The sequence below is a fragment of the Molossus molossus genome, unplaced genomic scaffold, assembly GCF_014108415.1.
Source record: "Molossus molossus isolate mMolMol1 unplaced genomic scaffold, mMolMol1.p scaffold_m16_p_1, whole genome shotgun sequence".
In the NCBI taxonomy this organism is placed as follows: Eukaryota; Metazoa; Chordata; class Mammalia; order Chiroptera; family Molossidae; genus Molossus; species Molossus molossus.
The window spans coordinates 171939198-171957130 of NW_023425344.1; the positions used below are offsets into that span (position 1 = coordinate 171939198).

The following is a 17933-nucleotide window of genomic DNA, read 5'->3' on the forward strand; positions in this document are numbered from 1 at the left end:
ACTATGGGGCTTATAACTTATGTAGAAGTTAAATATAAGACAAGAATAGCACAAAAGACTTAAAAGAGGATAAAAATTTATATTTTTGCAAAATCTGTAAAATATATAATTGTTCTTATTTGAGCTTATGTCCACCATTAATATTTGTTTTCTGTGTGTCATTACTACTTTGTTCCTTTGCATTTCTCTTCCTTCTTTTGAATACTAGAGTGTTTTTAATATTCCATTTTCTCTAAGAAGAATTATGCCTTGAAAATTTTTTTTTTTTTATCCTCACTTGAGGACAATTTTCCATTTTTTGTTCAGATAGAGCGGGAGGGAGAGAGAGGAAGAGAGAGAGAGAGAAACATCGATGTGAAGGGACACATCAAGTGGCTGCCACCCGCACGACCAACCAGGGCCAGGGACAAACTGCAACCGAGGTACGCGCCCTTAGTGGTAACCGAACCCGGGTCTCTCTGTACCGCAGGCTGACGCTCCAACCGCTGAGCCAAACCGGCCAGGGCCTTGGAAATCTTAATAACCACTATTGATATCCTCTCTGCTTATGTCTTAATCACCAACAATATGCTGAATCTTATATACTCATTACTGACTGGGCCACATTACTTGCTTTTAGGGCCAGATTACTTGCTTTTAGGGCAGAACAATAGTGAAGCTAGAGAGGTGAGTAAGGCATTGAATTGAATGCAAAATTTAAGGAGCTGACAAAAAATGGTAGTATTAGAAATTAAATAATATTTAATCAACATTAAAAAATTAAAATTAATTTTAAAAAAATCCAATGTGAACAAAATAAATACCAAATTGATATTTTTTATTTTGTATATTTTTATATTTATTTTATATTTTTAATGTTTATTGTTGAGAGTATTAAAGACGTCCTCCCCCCAATTGAACCCCTCCACTTGGTTCCTGCCCCACCCCAGGTCTTTACCACCTTATTTTCAGTATCCATGGGCAATGCATATACGCATATAAATTCTTTGGTTAATCTCTTCCCTTCCCCACCACACCCCTTCCCTCTGAGATTCATCAGTTGTTTCATATTTCCATCCTTCTGATTCTATTTTATTTGTCAGTTTATTTTGCTCATTAGATTCCACTTAAAAGTGAGACATTGTGATATTTGTCTTCTTTGAATGTTTGGTAAAACTCTCCTATGAAGCCATCTAAAGTAGGACTTTTATTTGCTAGGAGTTTATTGATTAATGCTTCAATTTCATTAGTTGTTATTAGAATATTCAGGTTTTCAGAATCTTCCTGGTTGAGTTTTAGAAGATGTATGTTTTTAGAATTTGTTCGTTTCATCTAGGTTTTCTAATCTGTCTGCATATGTTTGTTCATAGTATTTTCTTACAATCCTTTGCATTACTCTGGTGTCATTATTAGTGTATAAAAATGCCATCAATTTATGGATGTTAATTTAGTATCTTGTTACATTGCCAAATTCATCTTTAAATCTAGTAGTTTTTTGGTGAACTCTTTAGAGTTTTCTATGTACAGTATCATGTCATCTGCGAATAATGACCTCTTTCATTTCTGATTTTATTTATTTGGGTCCTCTGTCATTGTTTTTTGATGAGTCTGGCTAGAAGTTTATCAATCTTGTTTATCTTTTCAAAGAACCACCTCTTGGTTTCATTGAACTTTTATATTTTTTAAAAATGTTTTATTTATTTATTTTTATTTATTTTTTTGTTACAGATGTTTCTCCCTTTCCCCCATTGACACCCTCCTGCTGATCCCACTCTCCCTCCCCCAACCCCAGTATTGTTGTCTATGTCCACTGGTTATACATACATGCATATAAGTTCTGTGGTTTCTCTCTTTCCTCCCTCCATCCCCCTCTTCAGAGATTTGTCAGTCTGTACCCTACTTGTATGTCTCTCTCTGGGTCTGTTTTGTTCATCAGCTTGTTTTGTTCATTATATTCCACAATTAAGTGAGATCATGTGATATTTGTTTCTATCTGATTGGCTTGTTTTACTTAGGATAATACTCTCCAGGTCCCTCCATGTTATCTCAACGGGTAAGAGATCTTTCTTTCTTACAGCTGCATAGTATTCCATTGCGTATATGTACTGCAGCTTTTTTGTGCACTCATCTATTGATGGACACTTGGGCTGTTTCCAGACTGTAGCAATTGTAAATAGTGCTGCTATGAACATAAGGGTACATATATTCTGGTGTTTCAGGCTTCTGAGGGTATATTTCTAGAAGTGGGATCACTGGGTCAAATGGCAGTCCATTTTTAATTTTTTGAGGTAACACCATATTGTTTTCTATAGTGGCTGCACCAGTCTGCATTCCCACCAGCAGTGTACTAGAGTTCCCTTTTCTCCACACCCTCGCCAACACTTGTTTTTTGATGATTTGTTGATGGCAGCCATTCTGACAGGTGTGAGGTGATACATCATAGTTGTTTTAATTTGCATCTCTCTGATGATTAGTGACGTTGAGCATTTTTTCTTATATCTCTTGGCCATTTGTATGTCCTGTTTAGAGAAGTGTCTATTTAGGTCTTCTGCCCATTTTTAATTGGATTTTGTCTTCCTTTTGCTGAGTTGTATGAGTGCACTATATTTTTTGGAAATTAACCCCTTATCTGATGTATCATGGGGATTATGCTCTTCCATATAGTGGGTTGCCCTTCCATTCTGATGCTTGTTTTTTGTTTTTTTTGTGTGTTTTTTTCCTGTACAGAAGCTTTTTAGTTTTATGTAGTCCCATTTTTTCATTTTTTTTCTCTTGCGTTAGGTGTTATATCATGAATGTTCTGCTGTGTATGATGTCTGACATTTTGTTGCCTGCATTTTCTTTGAGGACTTTTATGGATTCATGAGACACATTTAAATCTTTTATTCATTTTGAATTTATTCTTGTGTATGGTGTAATTTGGTGGTCTAGCTTCATTTTTTTGCATGTAGCTGTCCAATTTTACCAACACCATTTATTAAAGAGGCTGTCTTTACTCTACTGTGTGCTCTTGCCATCTTTGTCAAATAATAATTGAGCATATTGTTTTGGGTCCATTTCTGGGTTCTCTGTTCTGTCCCATTGATCCATATGCCCGTTCTTGTGCCAGTACCAGTTTTGATTACAATGGCTTTGTAGTATAACCTGATATTCAGTATTGTGATCCCTCCTACTATGTTCTTCTTTTTCAAGATTGCTGTGGCTATTTGGGGTCTTTTATGGTTCCATATAAACTTCTGGAGTATTTGTTCTAGTTCCGTGAAATATGTTGTTGGTATTTTAATGGGGTTTGTATTGAATCTATAGATTGCTTTGGGTAGTATGGACATTTTTATGATGCTAAATCTTCCAATTCATGAACAAGATATATGCTTCCACATTTTTATATCTTCCTCTATTTCTTTTTTCAATGTCTTGTAGTTTTCTGTGAGAAGGTCCTTTACTTCTTTGGTTAAGTTTATTCCTAGGTATCTTAGGGTTTGTTTGTTTTTTTGCCACAGTGGTAAATGGGAGTTTATTTTTTAGTTTCTCTCTGTGAGTTCATTATTGGTTTCCCAAAAATGGAACCAGGAAGAGATAGAAAACTTTAACAGACCAATAACAACTAAGGAAATTAAAGATGTAATCAAGACTCTCCCAGAGTATAAGAATGCTGTCGATTTCTTGATGTTAATTTTTTATCCTGCTACATTTCCAGATTCATTTATTAGCTCTAGTAGATTTTTGATTAAGTCTTTAGGGTTTCCTATGTACAATATAATGTCACCTGCAAATAATGACAATTTCACTTTCTCCTTTCCGGTTTAGATCCCCTTTATTTTTTCTTCATGTCTAATTGCTGTGACTAAGACTTCCAGTACTATATTAAGTAAGAGTAGCAAAAGTGGGCATGCCTGTCTTGTTCCTGCTCCTAAGGAAAATGGTCTATTGATATGATCATATGGTTATTATCTTTCATATGTGTGATATATCACATTTATTGATTTGTGAATATTGTACCAGATTTTATCCCTGGGATGAATCTCACTTGGTCATGATGAATAATATTTTTGATGTATTGCTGGATCTGATTTGCTAATACTTTGTTAAGGATTTTGGCATCTATGTTTATCAGGGATATTGACCTGTAGTTTTTTTTCTTTGCAGTGTCTTTATCTGGTTTTGGAATTAGAATTATGCTGGCCTCAAAAAACAAGTTTGGAAGTCTTCAGTCTTCTTGGATTTTAGGAATAGTTTGAGGGGAATGGGTGTTAGTTCTTCTTTGAATGTTCAGTAAAACTCCCCCATGAAGCTGCTTGGGCCTGAGCTTTTGTTTGCTGAGAGAGTCTTGATTACATCTTTAATTTCCTTAGTTGTTATTGGTCTGTTAAAGTTTTCTATCTCTTCCTGGTTCCATTTTTGGGAAACTATGTGTTTCTAGAAATTTGTCTATTTTGCCTAGATTGTCCATTTTGTTGGCATATAATTGTTCATAGTATTTGTTAATGATCCTTTGTATTTCTGTGGTATCAGTTGTTACTTCTCTTTTGTTTCTGATTTTGTTTATTTGGGTCTTCTCTCTTTGTTTCTTGGTGAGTCTGACTAAGGGCCCATCAATCTTGTTTATCTTTCAAAGAATCAGCTTTTTGTTTCATTGATCTTTTGAATTTTTTTTTTTTTTTTTTGTAGTCTCTATGTCATTTATTTCTGCTCTGATCTTTACTATTTCTCTCCTTCTACTTGCTCTGGGTTTCTTTTTGTTTTCTTTCTAGTATGCTAAGTTGTGAGGTTAGATAGTCAATTAGAAATTTTTCTTGTTTCTTGAGGTAGATCTGTAGTGCTATGAACGTCTCTCTTAGGACTGCTTTTGCTGTGTTCCATAGATTTTGTGGTGTTATGTATTCATTTTTATTGGTTTCTAGGAAGGTTTTAAGTTCTTCCTTGATCTCCTAGGTAATCTATTTATTGTTTAAGAATATGCTCTTTAGTTAGCCTCAATGTGTTTAAATGTCTTTGCATGTTTTTGATGCAATTGATTTCTAGTTTCATGCCATTGCAATTTGAGAAGATGGTTGATATAATTTCAATCTTCTTGAACTTGTAGAGACTTAGTTTGTGTCCTAACATGTGGTCTGTCTTTGAGAATGTTCTGTGTACACTTGAGAACAATGTGAATTCTGCAGTCTTGGGGTGTAATTCTCTGTAGTTATCTATTCAATTCATTGATCTAATGCATCATTTAGAGTCTCTGTTTTCTTGTTAATTTTTTGTCTAGAGGATTTATTCAATGATGTCAGCGGTGTGTTGAAGTCCCCTGCTATGATTGTATTGCTGTCGACTTCTCCTTTGAAGTCCTCCTGAAGTTTTTAAATATATTTTGGTGCTCCGACATTAGGTGCATATATGTTTACTAAGATTATATCTTCCTGTTGGATAGATCCTTTCAATATTATGTAGTGGCCTTCTTTGTCTCTAGTTAAGGCCTTCCTTTTGAAGTCTGTTTTATTAGATATGAACTACCCCAGCATTTTTTCCTTTCCGCTTGCTTGGAAATATTTTTTATCCCTTTACTTCCAACCTATGTGAGTTTTTGTTGTGAAGTAGGTCTCTTATAAACAACATATATATGAGTCATGCTTTCTTATCCAATTAATCACTCTATGTCTTTTGATCAGTGTTTAATCCATTTATATTTAAGGTTATTAATGATATATACTTATATATTGCATTTTTTGTTTATTGTGGTTATATTCTTCTCTCTATTTCGTCTAGTAATTACAGCAGTCCTTTTAACATTTCTTGCAGTGCTGTTTTGGTGCTCACTGCTTTCCCTCTTGTGCCTCCACAGTTCCTACCAGGTTCCACTTAGTGTACTTTTTCTGTCCCTTGTTATAGGGTCCTCTCCAGTTGCTTTTCTGTTACTTTTTCCCAAGGTTTTGTCTTTATTTTCATTGTAATTTCAGTTTTGTCCTGGGAGATGGTCTGTGTAGCTTCCATTCACTCCATTGCCATTTTGGAATCTGTTTTGGATTTCTTTATTGATCTCATTGATAACCCATTAATTGTTAAATCACATGCTATTTAGTCTCCATGTGTCTGAATATTTTTGAGTTTTTTTTTTTTTTTTTGGTGTATAGTTGATTTCTAGTTTCATGCCATTGTGACCCAAAAAGATGCTTCATATGATTTCAATCTTTTTCAAGTTGTAGAGACTTATTTTGTGTCCTAACATGTGGCCTATCTTTAAGAATGTGCCATGTGCACGTAAGAAGAATGCATATTCTGCAGCTTTGGGGTAAAATGTTCTATAAATGTCAATTACATTAATCTGATCTAGTGTGCTTAGGATAGTGGTTTCCTTGTTCAATTTTTATCTACAAGATCTATCCAGTGATGTCAATTGGGTGTTAACGTCACCTGGTATGACTGTATTGCTATTGATCTCTTCCTTGAAGTCCTCCAGTAGTTTTTAAAAAATATATTTAGGTGCTCCTATATTGAGTACATATATGTTTACCTGGGTTATATCTTCTTGTTCCATTGATCCTTTTAGTATTATGTACTGACCTTCTTTGTCTCATTTTATGTCCCTTGTTTTGAAGTCTATTTTGTTAGATATAAGTATTGCTATGCCTGCTTTTTATTAATTTCTTAATTTTAATTTTTAATCAATTAATTTTATTAATACAGTTTATTAATAAAATTTACTGATTTTATTAATTTTCACGGACAATTTTTTTCCCTCCTTTCACTTTCATTCTGTGTGAGTCTTTTGTTTTGAGGTGGGTCTCTTGTAGACAGCATTTATAGGATGTACCCAAAATATGTACACACAAATTTGAATAATTATAAAGATGGTGTTTATTAAAATGTGTTTCACTGTCAAAATGTAATAGAATCTATACTCACCCTGTATACAGTTTTTTTAGGATACCTTGTATATGAGTCATGTTTTGTATCCATTTAGCTACAATATATCTTTTCATTTGAGCATTTAATCCATTTACATTTAAGTAAATTATTGTTAAGTAAATTATTTATTAAGTAAATTATTATTAATAGGTACTTATTGCCATTTTATTCTTTATGTCTCTGTACCTCTCTATATATATTCCTTCATCTTATTACAGCAGTCCCTTTAATATTTCTTGCAGTGCTGATTTTGTGGTAACAAACTCCTTTAACCTTTTTATTTTTATTTTTGTCTGGCAAGCTCTTCATTTCACCTTCAATTTTAAATTATAGCTTTGCTGGATAGAGTAGTCTCGGTTTCAGATCCTTGCTTTTCATTATTTTGAATACTTCATGCCATTCCCTTCTGGCTGGTAGTGTTTATGTTGAGAAATCAGCTGACAGCTCCTTTGTAGGTAACAAATAGCTTTTCTCTTGCTGCATTTACGATTCTCCCTTTGTCTTTAATTTTTGTCATTTTAATTATCATGTGTCCTGGAATGGGCCTCTTTGGCTTTTTTTCTTCCTTGGGGCTCGGCTCTGTGCTTTCTGAACTTGTGTGACTTTTTCTTTCACCAGATTAGAGAAGTATTCTGCCTCTATTTCTTCAAAATGTTTTCTATCCCTTGCTCACTTTTTTCTCCTTCTGGTACTCCTATAATGTGAATATTGTTATATATCATGTTGTCCCAAAGCTTCCTTTAACTGTCCTCCTGCTTTCAAATCCTTTTTTCTTTTCTTTTTGTACTCTGAATGAGTCATTTTTTTTCCTACCCTGTCTTCTAATTTGCTGATTTAATTTTTTTGGCTTTCTCTAATCTGCTGTTTATTTTTTTCCAATATATTCTTTATTTCTGTTATGTCATTTTTCATTTCTAACTGGTTGTTTTTCATAGTTTCTATGTATTTTTCCATGTTTTTGAGCATCCTTATAATCATTACTCTTAACTCTATTTCTGATAAATTGCTTATCTTCATTTTATTTTGTTCTTCTTCTGGAGAATTCTCTTGTTTTTTTCATATGGGGCCTGTTTCTTTGTTTCCCCATTTTGGCTGCCTTTTTGTGCTTGTATCTATTTATTAGGTAGATATGTTATGACTCCTAGTCCTGGTTGGCTGGCCATCTGTAGTTGGTATCTTGTGGGACCTGGTGGTGTAATCTACTTGATTTTCTGAGCTGGATTCTCTAGAAATGTCCCTTGCATGGGTTTTGTGGGCCCTCCTATTGTAACTGACTCTTAATTGTTGTTATCTCTGTTGTGGGTGGGTTTGGTCCTCAGGCTGGCTTACTGTGAGACTCAACCTCAACCACATTGTGGCAGCTGTTATACAGGCACTGCTGAAACAAGACAAGACAAACAGGACCAGCCCTGACCAGTTTGGCTCAGCAGTTAGAGCATCGGCCTGCGGTCCAGAGAGACCCGGGTTCGGTTCCTGCTAAGGGCATGTACCTCGGTTGCAGTTTGTCCCCAGCCCTGGTTGGGTCGTGTAGGTGGCAACCACTCAATGTGTCCCTTTCACGTCGATGTTTCTTTCTCTCTCTCTCCCTCCCACTCTATCTGAACAAAATATCATAAAATGTCCTCGGGTGAGGACTAAAATAAAAAAACAACAACAACAGCAAAAAAAAAAGACAAACAGGACCAAACTGAAAACAACATACACACAAATAATAAAAACTAATAACAAGAACCAAAACAACCCCACCACCACCACCAAAAAAGAATAAGAAAAGAGTAAAGGAAGAAAGGGAGATCAAAAGAAATACTATAATACAAGAGATCAAAATAATTAGAGCAGAAAAAAGAAAATGAAGGAGAGTGTGAAAGAAAAGAAGGTGGAGAAAAGAAAGAAAAATAAGAACAGAATAGAAGAAAAGAAACCACACACACAAACACACACACACACACACACAAAATAATTCTAATTAAAGTAGACAATAATAATGAGTAAAATAATATATGGAATAAGATGAGAAAAACAGAAAAAGAAATAAAAAATTAGAAAAAAAGAAGAGAAAGAAAAAATACACAGAGAAAAGGGAAGAGAGAAATGAGGGATATGACAGAAAAAAAGAAAAGCAGAAACAAAGTGAAATCTAAAAAAATAAAAAGAGGAGTATATACAAAATGATATTAAGGAAATAAAAGAACAAAGAAAAGGAAAAAAAGTGGGAGTTCAGCTCCACAGATTTTGGTGCCTACTCTGTTCACTCGTTGGAACTGCTATTTGTGGCACTTGCTACATTTTACTCAAGTGTCCAAGACTGGCCCCTTGGTGTGCCAGTCACAGGCCTCCCAGTAGGTTCTTTGGTGCATCCAATGTCAGTCACTATCCCTGCCTGGCCTTCGGCCACCAGTCTGACACTTGGCAAGACAGAGTCCCAAACAGCCCAGTGGATGGGACCTCTGAAGCCCAGAGACGAGGTCTGCCTAGGCCCTCACTCCTTAAATACCCCTGCTTCTGAGTTGGTCTTCCGTCCCCTATGGATCTTCATTTTGCAAGTATATCTGAGATCTTCCCTGTATGGTTTAAGCAGACTCCTGTTGTGTGTAGTGCGTGTGATCTGCAGGAGTGGGGGTGGGTACTTCCTCTATTTCCCAGGGCTACACTGTCTGTACTCACTGACAAGTTTGGATTTGCCTCCCTTTAATGCAGCTAAAGTGCCCAACACATGCCACTTTCCCCACACATTCAGTAACTTCCCAGGACAAATACTCTGTTTCAGTCAGTAAAGTCTCCTTCTTACACTCTAAATATGAAATTTGCATAAAGGCATCTTCAGTAATAGTATCATGCTGAGCCATATCAGAACCTGAGGCAAAAGGAAAAATCTGTCATGTGGATGTCTTCATTTTAAAAGATTTGATATTCTGTTTGTAATTTTTATATTAACTTTGATTTTTTAAAATATTATTAATTTAGATTATTAATGTTTCTGGTACTCTGGCAAATTTTGTGCCTGATACAAGTACCTCACTTACCTCACCCTCATTCTGTCCCTGCTTGATATATATATATAATTCAGCTACGGTTTTTCTCTTTTTGAATTTTTAAATAAAATATAAATAAACCTTGTTTTAAACTTTTGTTTACTTTTGACCAAGTAAATATGTTTCCAAACAGTGTTTTATTACCTCATTGACTGATAGGATTTTGGTGTTAGAATTCAGAATTAACTCAGTTGGCACTATGTGACACATTTTAAAATATTCATCCTTTACGATGTCCTGTTATATTCTCTTGCCTAATTTAGTTGACATTTTAATAACTCCCTTTGGAAATATTCAGTGTGGTAGAGATAGTCTCAAATCTCCAAAGCAATTTCTCCACTGCATCATAAAGAGGTAGAGATTTCTAAGTTTCTCTATGTCAGAATAAATATTTATGAACAATGACAAGAATGGTCAGTTAATGTTTCATCAAGATGGAAGGATGGTTACTTTTTGAGAGTTACATAAAACCTCTGGAAACTCAAATTTTCAGAGGTATTCATATTTACAAGAAACAAGGAGAAGACAATAGAAAAACATTGCAACTTTTCTACTGGTTCATGGGCTGCTTTGGAATGCAATGGAATAGAGGTCAGAGTTTCATAAAGTATAGCCAGAGGCGAAAGTCTAAATTTAGTAATGTTGAATTCTCACCTCGCCCCCATGAGATCTCCATTTGCTATTAATGCTTAGAATTACTTTAATAGTGGACAAAAACTTTCTTTCTATGACCAAAATTAAGTAAAATTATCAATAGCCTTCAGAAAGCTGATGCCTGACCTTAAAACCAAGGAGCATACAAATACTGATATGTTTCATTTTCCTTATAAATTACAGATGAAAGGAAGGAAGGTGTAGACAGGGAAAGCTAAAGATTTCAGAGAAAAATTTAACAGATTTTATAGTTTTGGCAGATGAGCCCAGATTTCTAAATTTCATACTCAACATGTTTAAGTTTCTTTACCCTTCTTTACCCTTTTGTCTATCAGTGGTCACTTAGATGGCTTCCATACTTGGCTATTGTCAATAAATGCTGCAATGTACATAGAGATGCATATACCTTTTCAAATCAGTGTTTTGGATATCTGTAGATACTCAGAAATGAAATTTTCTGGGTCATATGGTAATTCTATTTTTAAGTTTTTGAGGAATGTCCATACTAGCTTCACAGTGGCTGTGCCAATTTACAATTTCGCTAAGGGTTCTCTTTTCTACTCATTCTTATCAACTCTTGTTTGTTGATTGATAATAGCCATTCTGATAGGTATGAGGTGTTATATCGTTTGTTTTAATTTGCATTTCCCTGATGATTAGTGATGTTGACCATCTTTTCTTATCTCTGTTGACCATCTGTATGTATTTTTTTTGAGAAATGTGTACTCATGTCTAATAGAGCTACCTCTTAACATATAAATATTTTCAGGTTTGGTTTTGGTTTAAAAACACTTGAATGAGTTACCTGTTATTACCATTGTAGTCTCCTTTCATCCTCATCTATCACCCCTATCAAATAGAAAGAGTCCACATATTTTTTATTTGATGGATGAAAACTCAGACTTCTGAAAGCTGAGTAACTTTCCTAGGGTCATAGTTCATGAATTGCTGAGCCAAGGCATTAAAATCAGATAAAATGATTCCAAACCAAGGATATTTCTAACAGTGCTTAAAAAGCTAGCATTTGAAGGAAATCCAAAAATAATTCACTCTAACCATTCCATTTTATTGATAAGGGAATTTCCTGGCTGAAGACGTATATATTTGCTTAGTGCTTTATATATCCATCATCAGCATCGGTGCCAATTAGATATTTAATCATGTTATTCAGCAAGATTTACATTTTTAAGTATATATAAAACTTGTTAATTTATACTTAAATAATTTACAAGCTTCAAACAACATGCTAATAGACATTATACTCAAATTTTTGGAAAATTTGTTACATACACTCATTTCATTAGAATGATATTAAGATTTACTTTTCCTATGAAAATGCTAAACTATTGAATTGTACTTAAAATGTGTGAAGGGTATGGTATGTGAATTATACTCAGTAAAGATGCTATCCCCCCCACCCACCCAAATTAACTAGACTCTAAATACTGTAGTAAAGTCCAAATAAAAAGAAAAATCATCTCATTTTATACGGTTCACTTCTATGCAGAAAAATATATAAGGAAATACCTTGGCTGGTGTGGCTCCCTGGTTAGAATGTTGGCCCACCCACTGAAGTGTCACTGATTTAATTATTCCCAGTCAAGGACACATATCTGGAGTGTGTGTGCAGGAGGCAACAAATTGATGTGTCTCTCTCACACTGATGTTTCCTAATTTCCCTCTCTCTCCCCCCCTCCCTTCCACTCCTCTAAAAATCAATGAAAAAAGTATTCTCAGATGATGATTAGCAAAATAAGTAATTAAATAAAAGTATATGAGGAAATGAAATTTGGTAAATTGCAAGACAGACACTATTCAAGAGAAAATAGTATCAAAGAGTGAATTATACATTTTATTTTTGTAGATGAAATTTTTAGAGTGAAAGATGGTGGGAAGCACATACATTGCTCATTCTTGCTTGAGAACAAGCAACAATAAAGTATGTTTTGTTTCTTTTTATGGATGATAGTAAGACATGCATGGGATATAATGGAGTATCAGTGAACATGAGGACAAGTGGAAAGACTGAAAGACATTCAGAGTGGAAGAACATGAATAAATGAGGGAGAGGGAAGAGAAAATGATAAAGAGCTAGATTTAAAGAAAGCAAAGCAAACAGGGAAAGAAAATCAGGGGAATATAAGACAATAAATTAGCAAGATAAATATAACCAAACAAAAAATAAATTAGTAAGATACAGGCTTATTGATAAATGAAAGAGAAGAGAAAGAGAAAAGAGGGAAAATAAAGAAGGAAGCATGAGGAAATGGTTTAAAGAAATGAGGAAATACATCTTTGGGTCTCTAAATACCTGGCTCCAGTCATGCACAGTGTTGCCTGCAAATGTTGGTATCTCCATCCTGAGAATGAGGAGAGCCCATCTCCCTCACCCTTTCTATTCCTCTACTGTGTCATAATCTCCAGAGTCAGACGAATCTCTGAATTAGCAGGAATGGCAAGGAAGACTGGAAATATAGTGGCAAGTATTTTGATTTCTGTTTCACCCTCTTTTGACAATACTTTTCCCATTAATGTGGTAAAACTAGTATATTTTATTCTGAAGTGGGCCATATTTTGTCTTTTTTTTTTTTTTTTTTTTCAGAAACATCTTATTTTACCTAGAGAAATGCTCTCTCTGTCAACCACCACTTCAGAATCACAGGTACAGAAGGTACATAGGTGAGCATGGGAGATGAAAAGAAATGGATCAAGTTTGTCAGGTGGTATGGAATCCCACTGGATAGGTAAGAGTGGAGAAACAAAGGTGAAAGATAGGGAAGAACAGAAGAGACTACAACCTGCAAGCACAAAGCCCTTCAAAAGTCCTCTGATGTCTTAGAGATATTATGAAACACAAACACATCCTGAAACAATCCACTCTGAGTGAGCTTGTAGAATTTACAAGATGAGGGCTCTTGGCTTACATTCCTGAGTGTACTTTTATAGGCAGATGAGGGAATGAATGTTGAGTCAAATGGCTGCCTCATTGGAGAAAAGAAGTGAGCAGAGAAGCTAATTAGAGAGCCTACAGAATATTTTTTTCTATTAAAATTTTGTGTAAGGCCCACTTTGCCTCTCTTTCCCTCTGTCTCTCTGTCTCTCTCTCTGTGTGTCTCTCGTGTGTGTGTGTGTGTGTGTGTGTGTGTGTGTGTGTGTGGTGTTCGTATTCATATCTGCAGATATGCTGAGGTATGACTTTCAAAAATTCCTCTGGCTGCTAGTAGTAGCACATGGAAACTTATAAGTAAATGCTCCATTGAGCACTGAGCATACCTAAAGTAGATATTTTTAATGTTTCCTAAAAGATGTACCCTTAACAGTACAACAATGCACTCTATAGACTTACTGCCTTTTCTTTTGGCTTTTATTGATTTCCTCTTCTTTATTTCTCTCACCCTCTCTCTTTCTGTCTTTCTTTTCTAAGTACTGACTTACTAACATTTTCTGTCAAAGACTTCCCTCTTCTTTGAACCACATGTTCTACAGAACTTACTTAAAACAACTGCACTATTTAGTTAGATATTATGGGGAACATTGGTATACATTACATTGTGTTTTTCTATAGATTATCAATTTTCAAACTTTATACATGTCATACCCATAACAAAACATATTTGAGCATGTACCTAAAGTAACATTTATAAAGTATATATATACCAGTATACTAATAAATATTATAAATATTAAAAACAAGAATATAATTAGAATGCAGTGTTATGCATATATGTGATTAATTATATACATGTAATAAATATTTATGAAATACTACTACCTTTCAACACATCAATGAATCATAATGTGCTCTTCTGGAATTAACTTCCACCACTAAATAGACTGAGTATTAAATGTGAATTTTTTCCCATAATAACTAGTGTTCTAATTTTTAGACAAGGTTCAACTTCAAATTCTAAGCTCTCTGTAAAGGAGTAATTGTTAGACTAGAAATATTATTTTTAGTTATTGAAGTACACACAAAAAATCACCCATTATTAAAGCTGTGCAAATACTTTCTTTGTGTTTAAACTGAGTAGTGCACACCTACATTCTCCACTACTTGTCAATCATAATTTAAAAAATCTCATTCTAAACTTAAATAATGTAACTATGTAACTACAGTCATCTTAGTTTTCTGGTCTTTGAAAGGAATGGATTAAACTATAGGATCTTTATTGTTACTTTCACTTCTTCTATGATATGGTTTTCATGAGTTGAAATAATTAATTAAAAAATTTATACTGGGAAATTTTGTATTATAATATATTGTTTGTTGAAAGTCTCTCCCTTGGGTATCAGACTGGGTTTGGAGAAAGAAGATTAGGGTACAGAATAAGTAATTTATTTTATTTTTTTATTTTATTTTTTATCCTCACCCGAGGATATTTTTTCCATTTTTTGTACAGATAGAGTGGGAGGGAGAGAGAGGAAGGGAGAGAGAGAGAGAAACATCGACGTGAAGGGACACATCGAGTGGCTGCCACCCGCACGACCAACCAGGGCCGGGGACAAACTGCAACCGAAGTACGTGCCCTTAGCGGGAACCGAACCCGGGTCTCTCTAGACCGCAGGCCGATGCTCTAACCGCTGAGCCAAACTGGCCAGGGCCAGAATAAATAATTGAGACTCAGATGATGTCCATTAAGCTGCATGAACAAGTTATGGAGTGGCAACATAGTATGCTTAACCAGGGATACAGCTGGGTTACTACCTCTAAGTTAGGTGGAAAGTAGAGTTATTGTTGAAATCCCAGTGACCAGTTTGGAGTCAGGGTAATACAATGACACCAGACCAGAAGAAGGGCAATAAGAGAATTAATAAGAGAACAAAGAGAGCAAAGCAGAGAGTTAGGTGGCAGAAAGTAGAGATTCAAAGAACTGAAGAGACAAAATACTTAGTAAAAATTTCCGGTTAGTGAATGAAGAGAAAAAGGGCATAATTTCAAGAAACTAGCTAAACCTCAAGCACAGTACAACCACAAAAGAGCAATATCTTGATAATTGGAGTTATGTTGTGTACCAACCAGAAGATTCTCATACGACTCAAAAAGGTAGGAATCCCAAGGTTTAGAATGCCAGATTCGTAAAGTGGAGATCCTTTCTATAGAAGCACATGGTTGATTGGGAATAAGAGTCTGGCTTTGAGAGCAACACTTTTGTTTGTTTGCTTGCTTCCTTAAATCTAGAAGAAGGAAAGAAGGGTTCAGAGTTTATCCAGTGTATTGGAAAGGGTTGAGACATTTTGTTTTTAGTTGAAGTGATGGATATGTAGAATATTTTACTGGAGAAAAACTAGAATATAAATAGAAGAAATCATAATAACAATAAATTCTGCTTCTTGGTGTACTGCGGGCAGAGGAGATGGCGAGTGAGAACAGCACAGTGGTGACAGAATTTATCCTCCTTGGTCTGACCCAGTCTCGAAATATTCAGCTACTGGTCTTTGTGCTCATCTTAATTTTCTACCTCATCATCCTCCCTGGGAACTTCCTCATCATTCTCACCATCAGATCAGACCCTGGCCTCACAGCTCCCCTCTACTTCTTCCTGGGCAACTTGGCCTTCCTGGATGCATCCTACTCCTTCATTGTGGCGCCCAAGATGCTGGTGGACTTTCTCTCTGAGAAGAAGGTGATCTCCTACAGGGCCTGCATCACTCAGCTCTTTTTCTTGCACTTCCTTGGAGGAGGGGAGGGGTTACTCCTTGTGGTGATGGCCCTTGACCGCTACATCGCCATCTGCCGTCCTTTACACTATTCAACTGTCATGAACCCTAGAGCCTGCTATGCCTTGCTGTTGGCTCTCTGGCTTGGAGGCTTTGTCCACTCCATCATCCAGGTGGCCCTCATCCTCCGCTTGCCCTTCTGTGGCCCAAACCGACTGGATAACTTCTTCTGTGACGTGCCACAGGTCATCAAGCTGGCCTGCACAGACACCTTTGTTGTGGAGCTCCTGATGGTATTTAACAGTGGTCTGATGACTCTCCTGTGCTTCCTGGGTCTTCTGGCCTCCTATGCAGTCATTCTCTTTCGTGTGCATAGGTCCTCCTCTGAGGGGAAGAACAAGGCCCTGTCCACATGCACTACCCATATCATTATTATATTTCTTATGTTTGGGCCTGGCATCTTCATCTACACTCGCCCCTTCAGAGCTTTCCCAGCTGACAAGGTGGTTTCTCTCTTCCACACTGTGATCTTTCCTTTGTTGAATCCTGTGATTTATACTCTTCGCAACCAGGAAATAAAAGCTTCCTTGAGGAGGTTATTTAATCAACACCTAGCCTGATAAAAGGAAGGATATGAAACTCAAGTCTGGAGAATTTCATCTGAAATTCATTGAACTGAATCTATTGAACACTTCCGATAGTTAGGACTCCTCTAGGCACTGGGAGGAACAGTTATTACTGAGACAGGTAAAGTCACAGCTCTCCTGAAGTTACATCAGGTGAAAATAAACAGTCATTAAGATAGAAAATAAATAGCGTGGTTTCAGGATATACTGTCCTGAAATATTTAAAAACAAAAAACAAGCAAAATTATAGATAGAAAGTGTGGGGTTAGAGGGGTGGAGTAATCAGTTTACTTTCAGGTATCAAGACAGATCTTCTTGAGATGGTAATAGTTTGGCTGATATCCGAAAAAGCCAACCATGCAAACATCTGCAGGCAGAGCTTTCTATTCATTTATTTATTATTTTTTTATCCTCACTTGAGGACATTTTCCATTTTTGTTCAGATAGAATGAGAGGGAGAGAGAGGAAGAGAGAGAGAGAGAGAGAGAGAGAGAGAGAGAGAGAGAGAGAGAAACATCGTTTTTCATGTCGAGACATGTTTTTCATGTCGAGAAACATTGACATGAAAGGAACACATTGAGTGGCTGCCTTCCTCAAGACTCCAACGAGGGCCAGGGACAAATTACAACCAAGGTATGTTCCCTCAGCTGGAATAGAATCTACGACTCGTTGGTCCATGGACCAGAGCTCTAACAGCTGAGCCAAACCAGCCAGGGCCAGGCAGTGCATTCTAGGCAGAGGAACCAGGAGGAGGAACAATCTGAAGACAGTAATTCACTAGGTATATTTGAGAAACACAACAAAGTTCAAATTGACTGGGATATAATAATTGAATGTAAAAATGATTAGAGTTTAAGTTAGAGATACTGGTAGTGTATAATACATATATGGGTCTATAAAGTGAATATAGAGGGTTTTTTAAATAAGTTACTCGAAGGTCTGAAGCAACAGAGTAATTTTTCTACTGTAGTTTTATAAATGTTTAGGGATGTAAACACAAGATTCAGTGTGAATATCAAAGAGTTGAAAAATGCAAGGTGGGACAAAAACAGGTTTAGAGCTGTTCATTTGTAAAATGATACAATAATTAATA

General features: G+C 35.7%; 1 protein-coding gene across 1 annotated transcript; it reads left to right on the plus strand.

Moving 5' to 3' along the window:
* Nucleotides 1-15898: 15898 nt before the first annotated feature.
* LOC118642586 (olfactory receptor 4N2) lies at nucleotides 15899-16835 on the plus strand. The gene has a single exon (XM_036280473.1). The coding sequence runs from the start codon at nucleotides 15911-15913 to the stop codon at nucleotides 16832-16834; it is 924 nt and encodes a 307-aa protein (XP_036136366.1). The 5' UTR covers nucleotides 15899-15910; the 3' UTR covers nucleotide 16835.
* Nucleotides 16836-17933: the final 1098 nt, after the last annotated feature.

Coding starts and splice junctions, on each gene's coding strand:
- LOC118642586 (XM_036280473.1), top strand. CDS start 15,911: ATGGCGAGTGAGAACAGCACAGTGGTGACAGAATTTATCCTCCTTGGT.